At 41.6% G+C, this 16,092-nt stretch overlaps 1 protein-coding gene across 2 annotated transcripts in view; it reads left to right on the plus strand.

The window, feature by feature from the left end:
* The window catches only part of F8 (coagulation factor VIII), a 132,725-nt gene that overhangs the window by 96,564 nt on the left and 20,069 nt on the right, over positions 1-16,092 (plus strand). For both annotated transcript variants that reach the window (XM_057759896.1, XM_057759897.1), the window contains exon 22: positions 1,239-1,394. In XM_057759896.1, coding sequence (XP_057615879.1) covers positions 1,239-1,394 — 156 coding nt within the window. The remainder of the gene's footprint in view (positions 1-1,238; positions 1,395-16,092) is intronic.

The raw sequence follows: 16,092 nt of genomic DNA on the forward strand, positions 1-16,092 counted from the left end.
TTCGGTTAACTTTCCAATTACTAGATCTGGACCACTGCTTTAACTTGCAGAGCTTCTGTGTCCCAAAGTATTTCCTATTCTTCTCAATTTTACATCAATTACTAAATACATCTGTGAACTTTTTTCACTGCTCTAGCAAAGTCATGATCAAAATATTGACACAGACTTCCTTAATATGTGCTTAACAAAACCAAGCTAGTAAATCCTTATTACCACAGTTTTATGAGTTAGATGCTAGTATAAACATCATTTCAACTAAGAACACCAAAACACAGAAGTGTTATAAAGCATTACAAGTCACCCCACAAAAAGTAGCTGAGCCAGGGCTCTTGCATCCTATGTGAACCATTATATTATATAATGTGCACAATAGCCACTTTAGCTTGATAGTCATTTCTCATTGGTTAATGTGGTAATTAAACCAATTACAAATTCCTTTAATTGTATTATTATTCAATCTTTATTAAGATACAGAATACTGCATCTTAAGGGAGTTGATGTTATCTGTTCCACTTTGAACAGATAAGCAAAGTGGGAGTTTAGGGGGATATTTACAAGAAAGGGAGTTCAGATAGGCATCTGTTATGCTGGCAAAACATAAAAGGTATAAAACAGTCTGACCCACAGGTACACAAGTAATTGAACTGGCTTGAAAAGCAATATGTGATACAAGTAATTGACAGCCACCTTAGAGCTATGCAGCTGTCATGTTTGCATTGTTTTTTGCCTGAAAACTGACATAGAATATCGTGGAACTTAACACATTACTCACTTCCCAATAGAGAGACATATCTATTTATAGTCAAACTGAAATAACTGGTTCCATACATAGGTGAAGTTGTTTACTTTTTACATATTTAACTGTTAAAAAATATAACAGTACTAGTTATAACAATTAATTTTGGCTGGTACAGAAGTATTGGTAAAGCATTATGCCATTCTGGTTCATATGTGCAGCCCCATGGATGTGTGTGAGGAGGAGATGACTCAATGATTTGTATGTGATCTGGTTTGCCAGAAAATAGATAATTCAATAAATATCTTTCCTACTCATTCCTACCATATGTTCCATGGCTTTAAATACTTACATGTTCATATTTCAACATTGCCTGCTTCTCCAAACATGCAAGGTAATTTGTAGCACTACAGTTTTCCTAAGTGGATAATTAATAGCAATAAATAATTATTTTAAGAATCTAATATAATAGATTAAAGTAAGTTGTTGTTTTCATTGGTAGGTAGATCTGTTGGCTCCAATGATTATTCATGGCATCAAGACGCAGGGTGCTCGTCAGAAATTTTCCAGCCTCTACATCTCTCAGTTTATCATCATGTATAGTCTTGATGGAAAGAAGTGGCTGAGTTATCGAGGGAATTCCACTGGAACTTTAAAGGTATGTAATTACTTCTTCCATGAAAGCGTATGAAAACTTTTTTTGTTTGTTTGTTTATCGAGACAGGGTTTTTCTGTGGTTTTGGAGCCTGTCCTGGAACTAGCTCTTGTAGACCAGGCTGGTCTCAAACTCACCAAGATCCGCCTGCCTCTGCCTCCCAAGTGCTGGGATTAAAGGCGTGCGCCACCACCGCCCGGCAAAAGTGTATGAAAACGTTAAGGAGCTTTTGACAGATGCTACAGCTTATAAGCTCCAAAAATGAATTTTCTTCCTATGGGTTAATATGAATGCTTATGGACATACAAACAAAAAGGTTGAACTTTTAATACTTTCATACATGATAGAAATGCAGACATGTATTATGAGAATGTGATTTTCTTAGAGGGGTCTCTACATGAAAGACTTTAGTTTATCAGTCAAAACCATGAATGGAGGTTAAGATCTGTCTTTTACATGAAAGAATGGGAAAACCTTGGAAATTTATTCTCTAGAGGTAAGCTTGAGAAAATTAAACAAACAGACTCAAATCCTTAGCATTGTTGGCTATACTTGTCTAATTTTATATCCCTGATTAGCTGTACCAGAAATGTATCCCAATTCTTTCTTTCTATGTTCCTTCCATTTTGTCCATTTTTACTTATATGACTACTACTTCAACGCAAAGTTCCATTCCCTCATACTCAGACTATAATATTCTCCATATGCTGAGGATATAGGTGGATATGACACAGAAGCTAAGGAGAAGAGTTACAGAGTTGTAGTGACAAGGGCCAAAAATATCACTTGGCATGCAACAAAAACACCCCAGTGGCACCTATTTTATTTTTAAGATACATAATGCTGACAAGACCTGGTAAACAGAAAACAGTAATTGCTCTAATGTGTTGTGTTTCACACATAGAGATACACACAAATAAGCCTGCTTTGTTCTTGAAATGGAATTGTATCCCATGTTTAATATGTTTACTGTTGTTTTTAAGCAAATACTGTTTATTATGTATAAAAAGTTTCCTTCTGACCATGCATATTAGTACACACCTTTAATCCTAGCACTTGGGAGACAGAGACAGTTGAATCTCTATGGATTCAAGGCCAGACTAGTCCACATAGCTAGTTCTAGACAGGGCCAGAGCTACATATTAAGAATTCTTCTCAAAAAATTCTTCAATTTCTATATTGTTGGTAATTACAATTGAATTTTATCAAATACTTTGCTAGCACTTACATCCCTATCTTTTCATACAAGATGTTTTGAGCATGTGTTTTTCCTCTCCCAACTCTTCTTAGATCCTCTCACCTCCCTCCCTACCAAATTATACATTCTCTCTTTATCTCTCCTTCTCTTACAAAAAGAAACACAAAAATGAAAAGTCAAAACAAAGCCAGGCAGTGGTAGCACACCCCTTTAATCCTAGCACTCAGGAGGCAGGCAGATCTCTGTGAGTTTGAGGCCAACCTAGTCTATATATCAGTTTCAGCACAATCAGGGCTATTATACAAAGAAACCTTATCTCTAAAAAATCAAAGCAAAGAAAGATCAATAAGATTTTTAAAATGCCAAATGAAACACACACACACTCAAAAAATATAAAGTTCATTTTGTGTTGGACAACTTATCTTGAGTATGGATCCTGCCCTGAGGATAGTTATTATATCGAGTGACTTTCCATTTGCCAGCAGATATAATTTGCATAGCTTCTTGGTTAGGGGTGGGACCCTGTATCCACTTCTCCCTCTCAGTGATGGAACTCCATCTGGCTTGAACTTGTGAAGATCTTGTGCATGCTACAAAAACATTCTCTTTGAGCTAATATGTTCATCAGTTCTTTTGTGTCTGTAAGATACTGTTTCCTTGGAGTCATCCATTATCTCTGGCTCTTACAATGTTTCCTCTTCCATGTAGATCCCCGAGCCTTGAAGGAAGGGGTTTGATAAAGATACCCCATTTAGGATTGAGTGCTTCAAAGTCTTTCACTCTCTGCATTGTCCAGTTGTGAATCTCTGTGTTAGTTTCCATCTATTACAAGAAGCTTCTCTGATGAGGCTTGAACAAGGCACTGATTTGTGGATATAACACTATGTCATTAATAATAATTTGTAGAAGAAAGTTTTTGTTCTGCCTGGTCCCATGCCACTGGGGTCAGTTTTTCCACTGAGGTAGCCAGTGAGAGGCTGGATCAGCTCTCTGGTGCCCAGGTCACAAGGGCAGTTCTCCTATTACCCCCAGTGATAACACAAGCCACAGACATCAACACAGATCTCAGATACAGTAGGGACAAGGACCAAGACATGGCCCTCTGCTGTAGGTTGGGTCAAGACATCACTATGGCCCTGGGTGGCAGTGCAGGCCACTCAGATAATATGACCCTGGAGTCAGTGGGGCTCTCTGACACCAACATGGCCTGAGGTGGCAGCCCAGACGACAGGCATCCACATAACCTTTGGTGGTAACACCAGGCACAGACATCAACACAGACTCCAGCTGAAGTAGGTCCACAGAATCAGATATGGCCCCCAGTGGCAGCATATAACTGGGACATCACATGGCCCCTTTTAGCAGGGTAAATCACCCATATCAGTTTGTTCCTTACTGCCTGTAGACAAAGATTGTACTTTCATTTCCCGAACACCCAGACCTAAATAATCACACAGAAACTATATTAATTACAACACTCTTTGGCCAATGGCTCAGGCATATTTCTAGCTAGCTCTTACATATTGAATTAACATATTTTTATTAATCTATGTATTATCATGAGGGTGTGGCTTACCACTAATGTTGTGGTATCTTTTTCCTTCAGCAGCTACATGGCATCTCCTTGACTCCACCTATTCACTCTCTCTATCTTTGTTTAAATTTCCCACCTGACTTTACTCTGCTAAGCTATTGATCAAAATAGCATTATTCATCAACCAATAAAAGCAACACATATACAGAAGGACATCCCACATCAACTAATATTGCATCTTCATTTCAGCTTCTCTCCTCCATGCATGACCAATTCTAGGCTTCCTCCTCTCTCATTTCTCAACAACATACCTGTTCACTGTAGTGGTGCCCATCACCCCACTGGACTCTGTCCACTCAGACCACAGGGCACCAGGTCTGATGTTGTTTCTATTTCATTGATTTTACCCCTGAATTTAGTTATTTCTTACCATATACTCTTTTTATTATTTCTTTTTGTTTTTTTAGAGCATTCAAGTGTTTTGTTAAGTTACAAATATTAGATCACTCCATTTTTTTTGATGGAGATACTTAGTGTTATGAATTTGCCTCTTAAAACTGCCTTCATTGTGTTCCATAGGTTTGGGTATGTTTTGTTTTCGTTTTCATTCAATTCTAAAAAGTTTTTAATTTCTTTCTTGATTTCTTTTTTCATTTGATTTATAATAGTTCTTCTCATATAATATATACTGATTATCGTTTCACCTACCATTATTCCTTTCACTTTCTCCCTACCTCCCCTCCCATATGGATCATCCCCTTTCTGTCTCTCCTTAGAAAACAAACAGGCCTCTAAGGGATAATAATAAAATAAAATATAAAAAGATAAAACAAAAGCTAACTCATTGGAGTAGGACAAAACAAACAAACAGAAGGAAAAGAGCCCCCAAAAGGGAACAAGTAAAGGATATAGACACAGAGACCCATTCCTTTGCATTCTTAGGAATCTCATAAAAACATAAAACTAGAAGGAATAATATATATGCAAACAACCTGTACAATTAAAAAAGAGAAATAATATATGTATATGTATACATAATTAAAATAAAATGTTTTAGAGCCCTGTAAAATCATTATGAGATAAGGAATCTCCAATGATGCCTTGTGTTTATTTTCTGTTGGCCACCTACTGCTGGGGATGCAGACTACTTTTAAGAACAGTTTGTTTGTGAAGGAAGTGGGATCTGGGATTTTTATGTAAAATGAAAAAAGATAGTTTGTTTTCTTTTTATAAAAAAAAATTTAAAAATTAAAAAGAAAGGATCCTAGATTTTGCTTCACAACTAAAAAAAAATAGTTTGTTTCCCCAGTGAGACTCCCTTGGAGTAAACTAAATTTTCATTTGCAAACGATTATCAGTTGGAGATAGCTTCTTGGTTAGGAATGGAGGCGTGTGTCCACTTCTCCTTTCAGCTCTAGTTTCTCATCTCATTCAGACCCCTTCAGACACTGTGCATGCTGCCCCAGTCTCTGTTAGTTCATATGAGCTTTGATCCTGTTGTGTCAGGAGCCATTCCCCCCCCCCAAATTATTGCAGGGACCATTGCCCTGGGAGGTTTGCAGAGAGCCCCACACCCTAACGGTATTTAGAACTGTTTTATTGGCAGAGCCTATCCCACACCCAATTATCTGTTAACAGAGAGCTACCTGTTAGCGGAACCCGCCCCACATTCTAACTATCTAGAGAACTAGGTGTGTCAACTCGTGACGTCCTGACCGAGGAATCATGACCTGACCGATCGTAACCTCCTGGCCAATGACCTCGTGACCCGCTTGGACCATCGCAGCAAGATCCCTTCCTGACTCTGCCCCCATCCCAACCCAAATTCTTCATCCAGGGGCTATATAAGCCACAACCATTATGCTAATAAATGGAGGCTTTGACAAACCCTGCTTGGCCTCCTTCCTGTCTCCCGCCCATGTCTTTCAGATAGCGCCTCTCCGGGACCCTGGAATAACTGACCAGCCAGGCGGGTTACAATCCCTAGACTAACTGACCCGCCAAGGCGGTTTACACTGTTGATTTGGAAAGCCTTGTTTTCTTGGAGTCCTCCATCCCTCTGTCTTTTTCACCCTTTCTGCCTTCTCTTTGGCAGCATTTTTGGAGCCCTGAATGGAGGGATTTGATGGAGACATCCCTTTTAGGGCTTAGTATTCCACAGTTTCCTATTCTCCCCAATTCTCTCACTGTGTGGGTCTCTATTCCTGTTCTCATCTGCTGCAAGAGAAAGCGTCTCTGATGGTGGCTGAGCAAGGCACTGATATATTAGTAAAGCAGAATATTATTAGGAGGCATTTTATTTTATTCATTGACCCACTGACAAACACCTAAGTTGTTTCCAGTTTTTGGCTATTATGAATAGAACAGCAATGAACATGTTTGACTGTAGTGGCATTTCATTTGTATTTTAATAAATAAAGCTTGCCTGAAATTTAGAAAAGTAAAACAGTCAAACTGGCCAGCCTTAAGACCAGGCAGCAATGATGCACACCTTTAATCCCAGTAGCCACACTATCTTGCCTTAGAAACCAGGCGGTAGTGATGCATGCCCTTAATCCAAGAACTAGAGAGGATTATAAGATGGGAGGAGACAGTTCTCAGTCTCCATTTCATTCTGAGGTTTCTGGGAGGCAGGATCAACATTTTCAGACTGAGGTAGAGGTAAGAGCCAGTGGCTGGCTGTTTTGTTTTGCTGGTCTTCAGGTTGAACCCCAATATCTGCCTCTCAGTATTTATTACTCGTGCTTCAGTTGACCATATGTTTCTGTGGAAGGATGAAGAGTCCTTTGGGTATATGGCCAAGGGTGGTATAACAGGATCTTTGATATAGATCATTTCCCATATTCCTGAAGAATTTCCATACTGATTACCATAGTGATTATACCAGTATGCACTCCCACCAACAATGCATGAATGTTCAATTCATTCTATACCCTTGTCAGCATGAGCCATCATTTGTTTTATTGATCTTAGCCATTCCTAATTATAGAACATGAAATCTCAAAGTAGGTTTGATTTGCATATTCTTAATGACTATGAATGTTGAACATTTCTTTTTCCTTGTCCATTTGAGTTTCCTCTATTAAGAATTCTCTGTTAGCCGGGCGGTGGTGGCGCACGCCTTTAATCCCAGCACTTGGGAGGCAGAGGCAGGTGGATCTCTGTGAGTTCGAGACCAGCCTGGTCTACAAGAGCTAGTTCCAGGACAGGCTCCAAAACCACAGAGAAACCCTGTTTCGAAAAACTTAAAAAAAAAAAAAAAAGAATTCTCTGTTAAATCAGTACCCCATTTTTAATTGGGTTGTTTCCTTGATCTCCAGTTTCTTGAGTTCTTTATATATTTTGGATATTATTCCTCTATTGACATGTACTTAATAAAAAACTTATTGCATTCTGTAGTATACCACTGAGAAGAAGGTATATTCTTTTATGTTTGAATGCAATGTTCTATAGATGTTTATTAAATCCATTTGAGTCATAACATCTGTTAGTTTCCTTATTTCTCTGCTATGTTTCTTTTTTTTGTTGTTTTTTTTTGTTTTGTTTTTCGAGACAGGGTTTCTCTGTGGCTTTGGAGCCTGTCCTCGAACTAGCTCTGTAGACCAGGCTGGTCTCGAACTCACAGACATCCGCCTGCCTCTGCCTCCCGAGTGCTGGGATTAAAGGCATGCGCCACCATCGCCCGGCTTCTCTGCTATGTTTCTATATGGCAGACCTGTCCAGTGGTGAGAATGGAGTGTTGAAGTCTCCCACTATTAGTGTGTGTGGTTTAATGTGTGATTTAAGCTTTAGAAGTGTTTCTTTTACATACGGCAGTGCCCTTATATTTGGGGCATAGATGTTCAGTATTGAGATTTCTTCTTGATGGATTTTTCCTGTGACAAAATAGAAAATGTTCTTCTTTTTCTCTTTTGATTGATTTTTGTTTGAAGTCTATTTTGTTAGAATAGCTATATCAGCTTATTTCTTAGGTCCATTTATTTGGAAAATTTTTCCCACCCCTTTACTCTGAGGTCTGTCTTTGAGGTTGAGGTATGCAGCAGGACTGAAAAAGTGGTGCCAGTATTGAGATATAAGATGTATCACCCCAAAGTTGTGATGGCTACCCGAGGCTCTCTATTGGAAATGGCAGCAGTTGGGCCAAAGGACCCTGGGCCTTGTTGGTCATCCATGGACATACTAAGGAGGTTGGTTGAAGGATGGTTTGGGTTTGATATCCCCATGTTCCTCATAGCATGGGGGCATTCAGTGTCCCAATGTCCTTTTTGATGGCACCTTGGACATGGTCTGGGTGGTTTCCAAGGATTTGGATAAGTCTGACCAAGTGACCCTCCTGACCACGTTAATAACAAGGATGTGAAGGTTCTTGGGCTTTTGGAGAGGAGGGAGCCTGGGCTTCTACTTTGGCCAGCTGAGAGGCTTTAGCCAGCATCAGCTACTTTTGTTTAAAATCTTTTTCGTCTCTTTCATGATATACCTTAAAGGCCACAGCTAAGGCTTCTGCCTGTGATGTCAGAGATCCTCTCTTAAACATATAAGTTTAACCTTATTATCTGGGAAACTCTAGGAAAATAAGGAGGTCATAAGGAGTTGTTTTCCATCTGAGGTCTCAGGATCCAGGTTGGTATGTTGTAAGAGGGTCTCTGTAAGGTGGTTGAGGAATTGAGATGGGTTTTTAATATCTTTCCTGGATGACCTTGTAGTCCCTTTTATAATTTACTGTTTTAAGGGCAGCCCTGTGGAGACCAGCTAGGAATGGGGCTGGTACAGGAGATTTCATAGCAGAGTGGGAATGAGTAGCAGGAGAACTAAGAGCTGTTAGTGGGCCGAAAGAGGGTGCCAGGGAGAGCTGACCTGGACAACCTGTCACTGAAGAAGGAGAAAGGGAAGTTGAAGGTGCCAGAGGAGAGGTGTAGGCAGAGACTTCTCATTTGTTTCCTGGCTGCCCAGACCCAAAATAATCACACAGAAACTATATTAACTACAACTCTGCTTGCCCAATAACTTAAGCATATTGCTATCTAGTTCTTATATCTTAAATTAACCCATTTCCATTATTTTGTATTTTACCAGGATGCTCATGGTTTACCAGTAAGGATACAGGGTCTCTGTCTCCTTTGGCAGGTACATGGCATCTCTCTGACTCCGCCTAATCTTTCTATACATCTCTGTTCAGATTTTCGGCCTGACTTTACTCTGTTAAACCATTGACTAAAAGCAGCTTCTTTATTAACCAATGGCAATAAAACATATTCGCAGCATACAGATGGGAATCCCACATCAGAGAGGGAGCTGTGGACTTTTGTTTATAAGAGAGAGACTTATTAGCTGGATCAAAGGTAGTAGTGGATTCATCCTGTTCTGACTTCATAGCTAGCAGGAACTAGGTGGAGGAACAGGAGGCACAAAGAGAAGGCTTGGAGCAAAAGTTAGAGAAAGTTTTAACATAGAGTGTCTCGTTCCATTTCCCCAATCACTCACAATAGTTGTAAAGGTCCCAAATAATATTGGGATCTAGTGTGCCATTCAGCGGCCATTTAGATTGTTTATCTAAGGGATATTGAGGTCAAACTTTATTACAAAGGCGAACAAGTTTAGGGCCTTTCAAATCAGGTGTCAGATGTAAAGGTTTGATATTTTCTAGGAGGCATCCCAAAGGGAATGGGAGGGTATGGAATGCTGAGTTCCCAAGGATAAGGGAGGATAGGGAAAAGGTCACTGCTGCCTGTAGTCGTGAGAATACTCTGGACTCAGGGAGAACTGAATGAGAACCAAGCCATTCAGAGGGTCATCACCCAATTCAACAGGGGTCAAATGTAGCAAGCTTAGCCTAGCTAAGCCTATGAGAGACTTGGGTGCCTGGTACCGGGGCTTCCGTAGAGATGAGAAGGTGAGAGAAAACTGAGTTCTAGGAGGAAGATCTCATTCTTAGGAAAAGGACTGGAAAAATGAGGCTCTTGTAGATTTTCCTGAGGAGGATAGGAGAAGACAGGAAAGGATGCTATAACCCAATTTGGCCTAAGGAAACTGCCTGATTGCAACTCCAAGGGTAGGCAGTAGGGTCAGGTGAAGAGGGCCAGCTGTATCCTTGAAGACTGTGGCTGGGGGTACCTCCCCTTAGAGTACTAGAAGGTAGCCAGACACTCAACGGTTACTTCCTCAGACCCAGGGAAACATTTACACTGACCAAAGAGGAAACTCACCTAATTGATGCTATTGGATGGAATGCTGAGCAGTGAGCCAGAAGATGAGTCTGTTGTAGATGGACTGGAGTTAAGGAATAGGGTTCCAGTGAGGCTCAGACCCCAGGGGGAGAGCACAGACCTCAAGAGAGTCTATCCTGGGTTTTAGCACCCAAATGTAGGGGAATGTGTTACAACTGTGGAGTTGCAGAGATATTCTGACTTACTGCAAAGCCCAGCTATACTTAGAGTCACAGTAGGACAGCTCTGGAGGTTGGAGCCACAATAGGACAGCTCAGCCCTGGAGGACAGGTGTCCTGACCATCAGGAAGCCAGGCTATCTGAAGCTGGGGTGTGGTGGGGGATGGTCTCTCAGCAGGATATAGGGATCCTGTTCTCCTGGAGAGCTGCTACAGTTGAGCTCTGTCTGTTCCCTTTAGAGAATGTCCTAACAGAGCTATTCACTTCTTCTCCAGCGCAAGATGTTATTTCTTCTGCTAACACTTGGCTAAAGGAGAAGAAGCCCCTGAAGAAATGTCGCAATCTCCTCTGACTCTAGTGAAAAGTTGTTACTTTTTCTGCTCCGCCTTGCTCAACCCCCCCCCCCCCCGCCCCTTAGGAAGCATCCCAGCAAGGTTCTTTGGTTCTGCTCCACCTTGCTCAGCTCCCATGAGGGAGCATCTCAGCAAAGTTTTTTCAGCTCAGTCCCCTAAGGGATGTCCCAGATAGGTTCTTCTATCCTGTGCCTGCAAATGAAGATCATCACCCAAGAACTCTTTTGAGAAAGATTTATTTGGGAAGGAGTCCAGGAGAGTGACTGCCTCTGCCCTAGGAGGGATGAACAGCAGCCTCTAACTGAACAGGCAGAGAGGCTTATTTTGTTTAGGACTTCTTAGGAAAGAGTGGGGTTTTCCCAGGGAGAAGAGGGATTGGTTAGTTTTCCCTGCTCAGGGATTGGGTAGTCTTGTTGGTCAGGAGTAGAGGTGGCTCTGATTTCATGGCCAAACTGTGTTTCTTTCACTGGTCCTTTTTAGCCTTTTGACTCTAATTTTAGGACCAGGGCTTATTTCTTTCATTAGCTCTGATTCTAGGGACAAAGTGTGTTTCTTTGGGCACTGGTTTCAGAGTCAGGGCTCGTGTCTTTAGTCCTGGGTTCAGGGATAAAGATGTTTCTTTCCTTGGCTCAGATCCAGGGTGTGACTTATTCAAAATGAAATTAGTGTTACAAATACCTCTTCATATTCCTTCCTTCTACCCTGCCTTATTGCCCATTCCCACCCAAATGTTTTTCAATAGAAATTAGGAAACATTTATTTAAGGCAAAACAAAAAACACAACATATGTGGGCTGTAGATAACAATTTTTTTCAAAGTCTTTTTTATTTTAAATTTTTATTCATTTTACATACCAACCACAATTCCCTCCCTCTACTCCTCCAACTACCCCCCCCCAACCAACCCCTTATCCACTTCTCCAAAAGGGTAAGGCCTCTAATGGCGAGTCAACAAAGCCTGGCACATTAAGTTGAGGTAGGACCAAGCCCTTCCTGGCTGCATCAAGGTTGAGCAGCTCATGAACCAGGGATAGATCCTGGTCCCACTGCCAGGGGCCCCTCAAACAAATGAAGCTACGCAGCTGTCACCCACTTGCAGTGGGCCTAGTTCAGTCCCATACAGGTTCCCCAGCTGTTGCCCTGGAGTCCATGGGTTCCCACAAGTTCTCTCTGTGTCTCTGTGAATTTCTATGCCATGATCTTGACACCCCTTGCTCATACAATCCCTCCTCCCTCTCTTTGACTAGATTTCCAGAGCTTGGTCTGGTGCTTGGCTTTATATCTCTGCATTTACTTCCATCAGTTACTGCATGAAGGTTCCATGATGACAGTTAGGGCAGTCACCAATCTGATTACAGTGGAAGGCCAGTTCAGGCTCCCTCTCCACTATTGCTAGGAGTCTTAGCTGGGGTCATCCTTATGGGTTCCTGGGTGTTTCCCTAGTACCAGTTTTCTCCCTAACCCAATAATGGCTTCCTCTATCAAGATGTCTCTTTCATTGCTCTCCCACTCCATCCCTCCCTCAACTCTACCATCCCATTCCCTCATATTCTCAACCCCCATCCCTTCCCTTCTAACATCCCCAACCCTCAGTTTACAAAGGAGATCTCATCTATTTCCCCTCCCCAGGGTAATCCATGCATCCCTCTTAGGGTCCTCCTTGTTACCTAACTTCTCTGGACTGTGAGTTGTAGTCTGGTTATCCTTTGCATTACATCTAGTACTTGTCTTTCTGGGTCTGGGTTACCTCACTCAGGACGATTTTTTTTCTAGTTCCCATCCGTTTGCCTACAAATTTCGTGATGTCATTGTTTTTTACAACTGAGTAATAATCCATTGTGCAAATATACCACATTTTCTTTATTCATTCTTCAGTTGAGGGATAGCTAGGTTGTTTCCAGGTTCTGGCTATTAGGAATATGCTTTTATGAACATGGTTGAGCAGGTGTACTGTGGTATGATTGAGCATCCTTTGGGTATATGCCCCAAGAGTGGTAATGCTGGGTCTTGAGGTAGATTGATTCCCAATTTTCTGAGAGATCACCATACAGATTTCTAAAGTAGTTGTACAATTTTGCACCCCTACCAATAGTGGAGGACTGTTCCCCTTACTCTGTATCCTCTCCAGCATAAGTTGTTATCAGAGATTTTAATCTTAGCCATTCTGACAGGTGTAAGATGGAATCTCAGAGTAATTTGATTTGCACTTACCTGATGACTAAGGATGTTGAGCAATTCTTTAAATGTCTTTCAATCATTTGATATTCTTCTGTCAAGAATTCTCTGTTTAGCTCTGTACTCCATTTTTAAATTGAGTTATTTGGTATTTTGATGTCTAGTTTATTGGGTTCTTTATATATTTTGGAGATCAATCCTCTGTCAGATTTGGGGTTGGTGAAGATCTTTTCCCATTCTGCAGGCTGTCATTTTGTCTTATTTACCATATTCTTTGCCTCAGAAGCTTTTCAGATTCAGGAGGTCCCATTTATTGTTTGTTGCTCTCATTATCTGTGTACTGGTGTTATGTTTAAGAAGTGGTCTCCTGTGCCAATGCATTCAAGCATACTTCCCACTTTCTTTTCTATAAGCTTCAGTGTAACTGGATTTATGCTGAAGTCTTTGATTCACTTGGACTTGAGTTTTGTGCATGGTGATCGATAAGGATCTGTTTGTAATCTCCTACATCTTGACATCCAGCTATGCCACCACCATTTGTTAGAGATGCTTTAATTCCCAAAGTCCAGTTGAAGAGTGGAAGGAGTGAGAATATGAGCAAAGAGGTCAAGACCATGATGGGTACACCCACTGAAACAGTTTACCTGAGCTAATGGGAGCTCACCAATACCAGCCAGAGTGGGAACAAACCAAGCATAGGACCATACTATCTCCTCTCAATGTGGTTGACAGTTGCATGGCTGGGGCAGACTGAGGGGCCACTGGCAGTGGCACCAGGATTTATCCCTACTTCTTGAACTGGCTTTTTGGGATCCTATTCTCTTTGGATGTATACCTTGCTCAGTCTAGATATAATTGGAGGGCCTTGGACCTTCCACAAAGCAATGTGCCTTACCCTCTCTGAGGATTAAGAGGGTGTGTGGAGAGAATGGGAGGAGGGAAGGAAGTGGGAACTTGGATTGGTTTTTTTAAAAAAAAAATCTAATATTTTTTTTTAAAAATGCTTTAATTTTACCATTGTACACTTTTGGCTTCTTTGTCAAAAATCAGGTGTTCATAGGTGAGTGGATTGATGTCAGAGTCTTTAATTTGATTCCATTGGTCCATATGTCTTTTTTAAATCAACTTTCATTTTTTATTCCTATATGTGAATTTTTTATTTCATTTTTTATTTATTTTATTTTACATACCAGCCACAGTTTCCCCTCCCTCCATTCTTCCCATTCCCTCCCTCACCACCCTTTTGCCCACCCCACCCCCATCCACTCCTCCATCTCCATTCAGAAAGGGTAAGGTCTCCCTTGGAAAGCAACAAAGCTTGGCATATCAAGTTGAGGCAGGACCAAGCTCCTCCTCCTCACCCCTATATCAAGGCCAAATAAGGCATCCCACCATAGGGAATAGCTTTCAAAGAGCCAGCTCATGTGTCAAGGACATGTCCCACTGCTAGGAGTCCCACAAAAGACCAAGCTACACAACTGTCACCCAGATGCAGAGGGCCTAAATTGGTCCTATGCCAGTTCCCTAGCTGTCGGTTCAGAGTCTGTGATCTCCCACAAGCTCAGATCAGCTCTCTGTGTTTTCCTGCCATGTTATTGACGCCCCCCCTTGCTCATATAATCCCTTTTCCCTCTCTTCAACTGGATTCCCAGAGCACCTGGCAGAGGAGACACCATAATTAGGGTGTTGAACATTTTTAAAAATGTTTCTCTGGAATTTATGTTTCATTTTTTGAGAACTCTTGTTTTAGTTACATACTGCATTTTTTTTATTGAAAAAAAATTTTCCCACTTCCTCCTCGCCTCCCATTTCCCTCCCCCTCCTCCCGCCCCTCTCCCCCTCCCCCCACTCCTCTTCTCCCTCTCCAGTCCCAAGAGCAGTCAGGGTTCCCTGCCCTGTGGAAAGTCCAAGGTCCTCCCACCTCCATCCAGGTCTAGGAAGGTGAGCATCCAAACTGTCTAGACTCCCACAAAGCCAGAACATGAAGTAGGATCAAAACCCCGTGCCATTCTCCTTGGCCTCTCGTCAGCTCTCATTGTCCGCCACATTCCGAGAGTCCGGTTTTATCCCATGCTTTTTCAGTCGCAGTCCAGCTGGCCTTGGTGAGCTCCCCATAGATCGGCCCCACTGTCTCAGTGGTTGGGTGCACCCCTCATGGTCCTGACTTCCTTGTTCATGTTCTCCCTCCTTCTGCTCCTCATTAGGACCTTGGGAGCTCAGTCCGGTGCTCCAGTGTGGGTCTCTGTCTCTATCTTCATCCATCGCTAGATGAAGGTTCTATGGTGATATGCAAGATATTCATCAGTATGGTTATAGGATAGCTTCATTTCAGGTTCCCTATCCTCAGGTGCCCCAAGGAACTAACTGGGGACATTGCCTTGGGCACCTGGTAGCCATTCCAAGTTCAAGTCTCTTGCCAACCCTTAGGTGGCTCCCTTAACTAAGATAAGAGTTTCCCTGCTCCCCTATCCAACCTTCCTTTATCCCCAATCACCCCGATTCCCCCAGTTCCCCTCATCCTCTCCCAAGGAAAAACATATAGATATCCTCCCAGCTATGGGAAATAGACAAGATTGCCAGGCAAAAAATTGGAATCTTGGGGGTGGGGTGGGATGGGGGTGAGGGGAGATGGGGAGAGAAAAGTGTGAAGGAGAGCATACTGCATTTTTAAATTAAGGTTTTTTCATTCTTTTTTGGTGGTTTTAAAATTTTCTCTTTTTTTTAAATTTTTTGACAGGGTCTCACTATATAACCCTGGCTGGCATGAAACTCATTATGTAGATGAAGCTAACTTCTAAATCAGTAGTTCTCAACTTTCCTAATGCTGTGATCCTTTAATACAATTCTTCATGTTGTGGTAACCCTAACTATAAAATTATTTTATTGATGCTTCATAACTATAATTTTGCTAATTTTATATAATATAAATATCTAATATGCAGGATATCCAATTTGCAACCCCAAAGGGATTGTGACCCACAAGTTGAGAACCACTCTTCTACTTCACAGTCATCTGCCTGTCTCTGCCTCCATAATGCTAGAATTAAAGGTGGGAACAC

Source organism: Chionomys nivalis, chromosome X (assembly GCF_950005125.1).
Source record: "Chionomys nivalis chromosome X, mChiNiv1.1, whole genome shotgun sequence".
Classification (NCBI taxonomy): Eukaryota; Metazoa; Chordata; class Mammalia; order Rodentia; family Cricetidae; genus Chionomys; species Chionomys nivalis.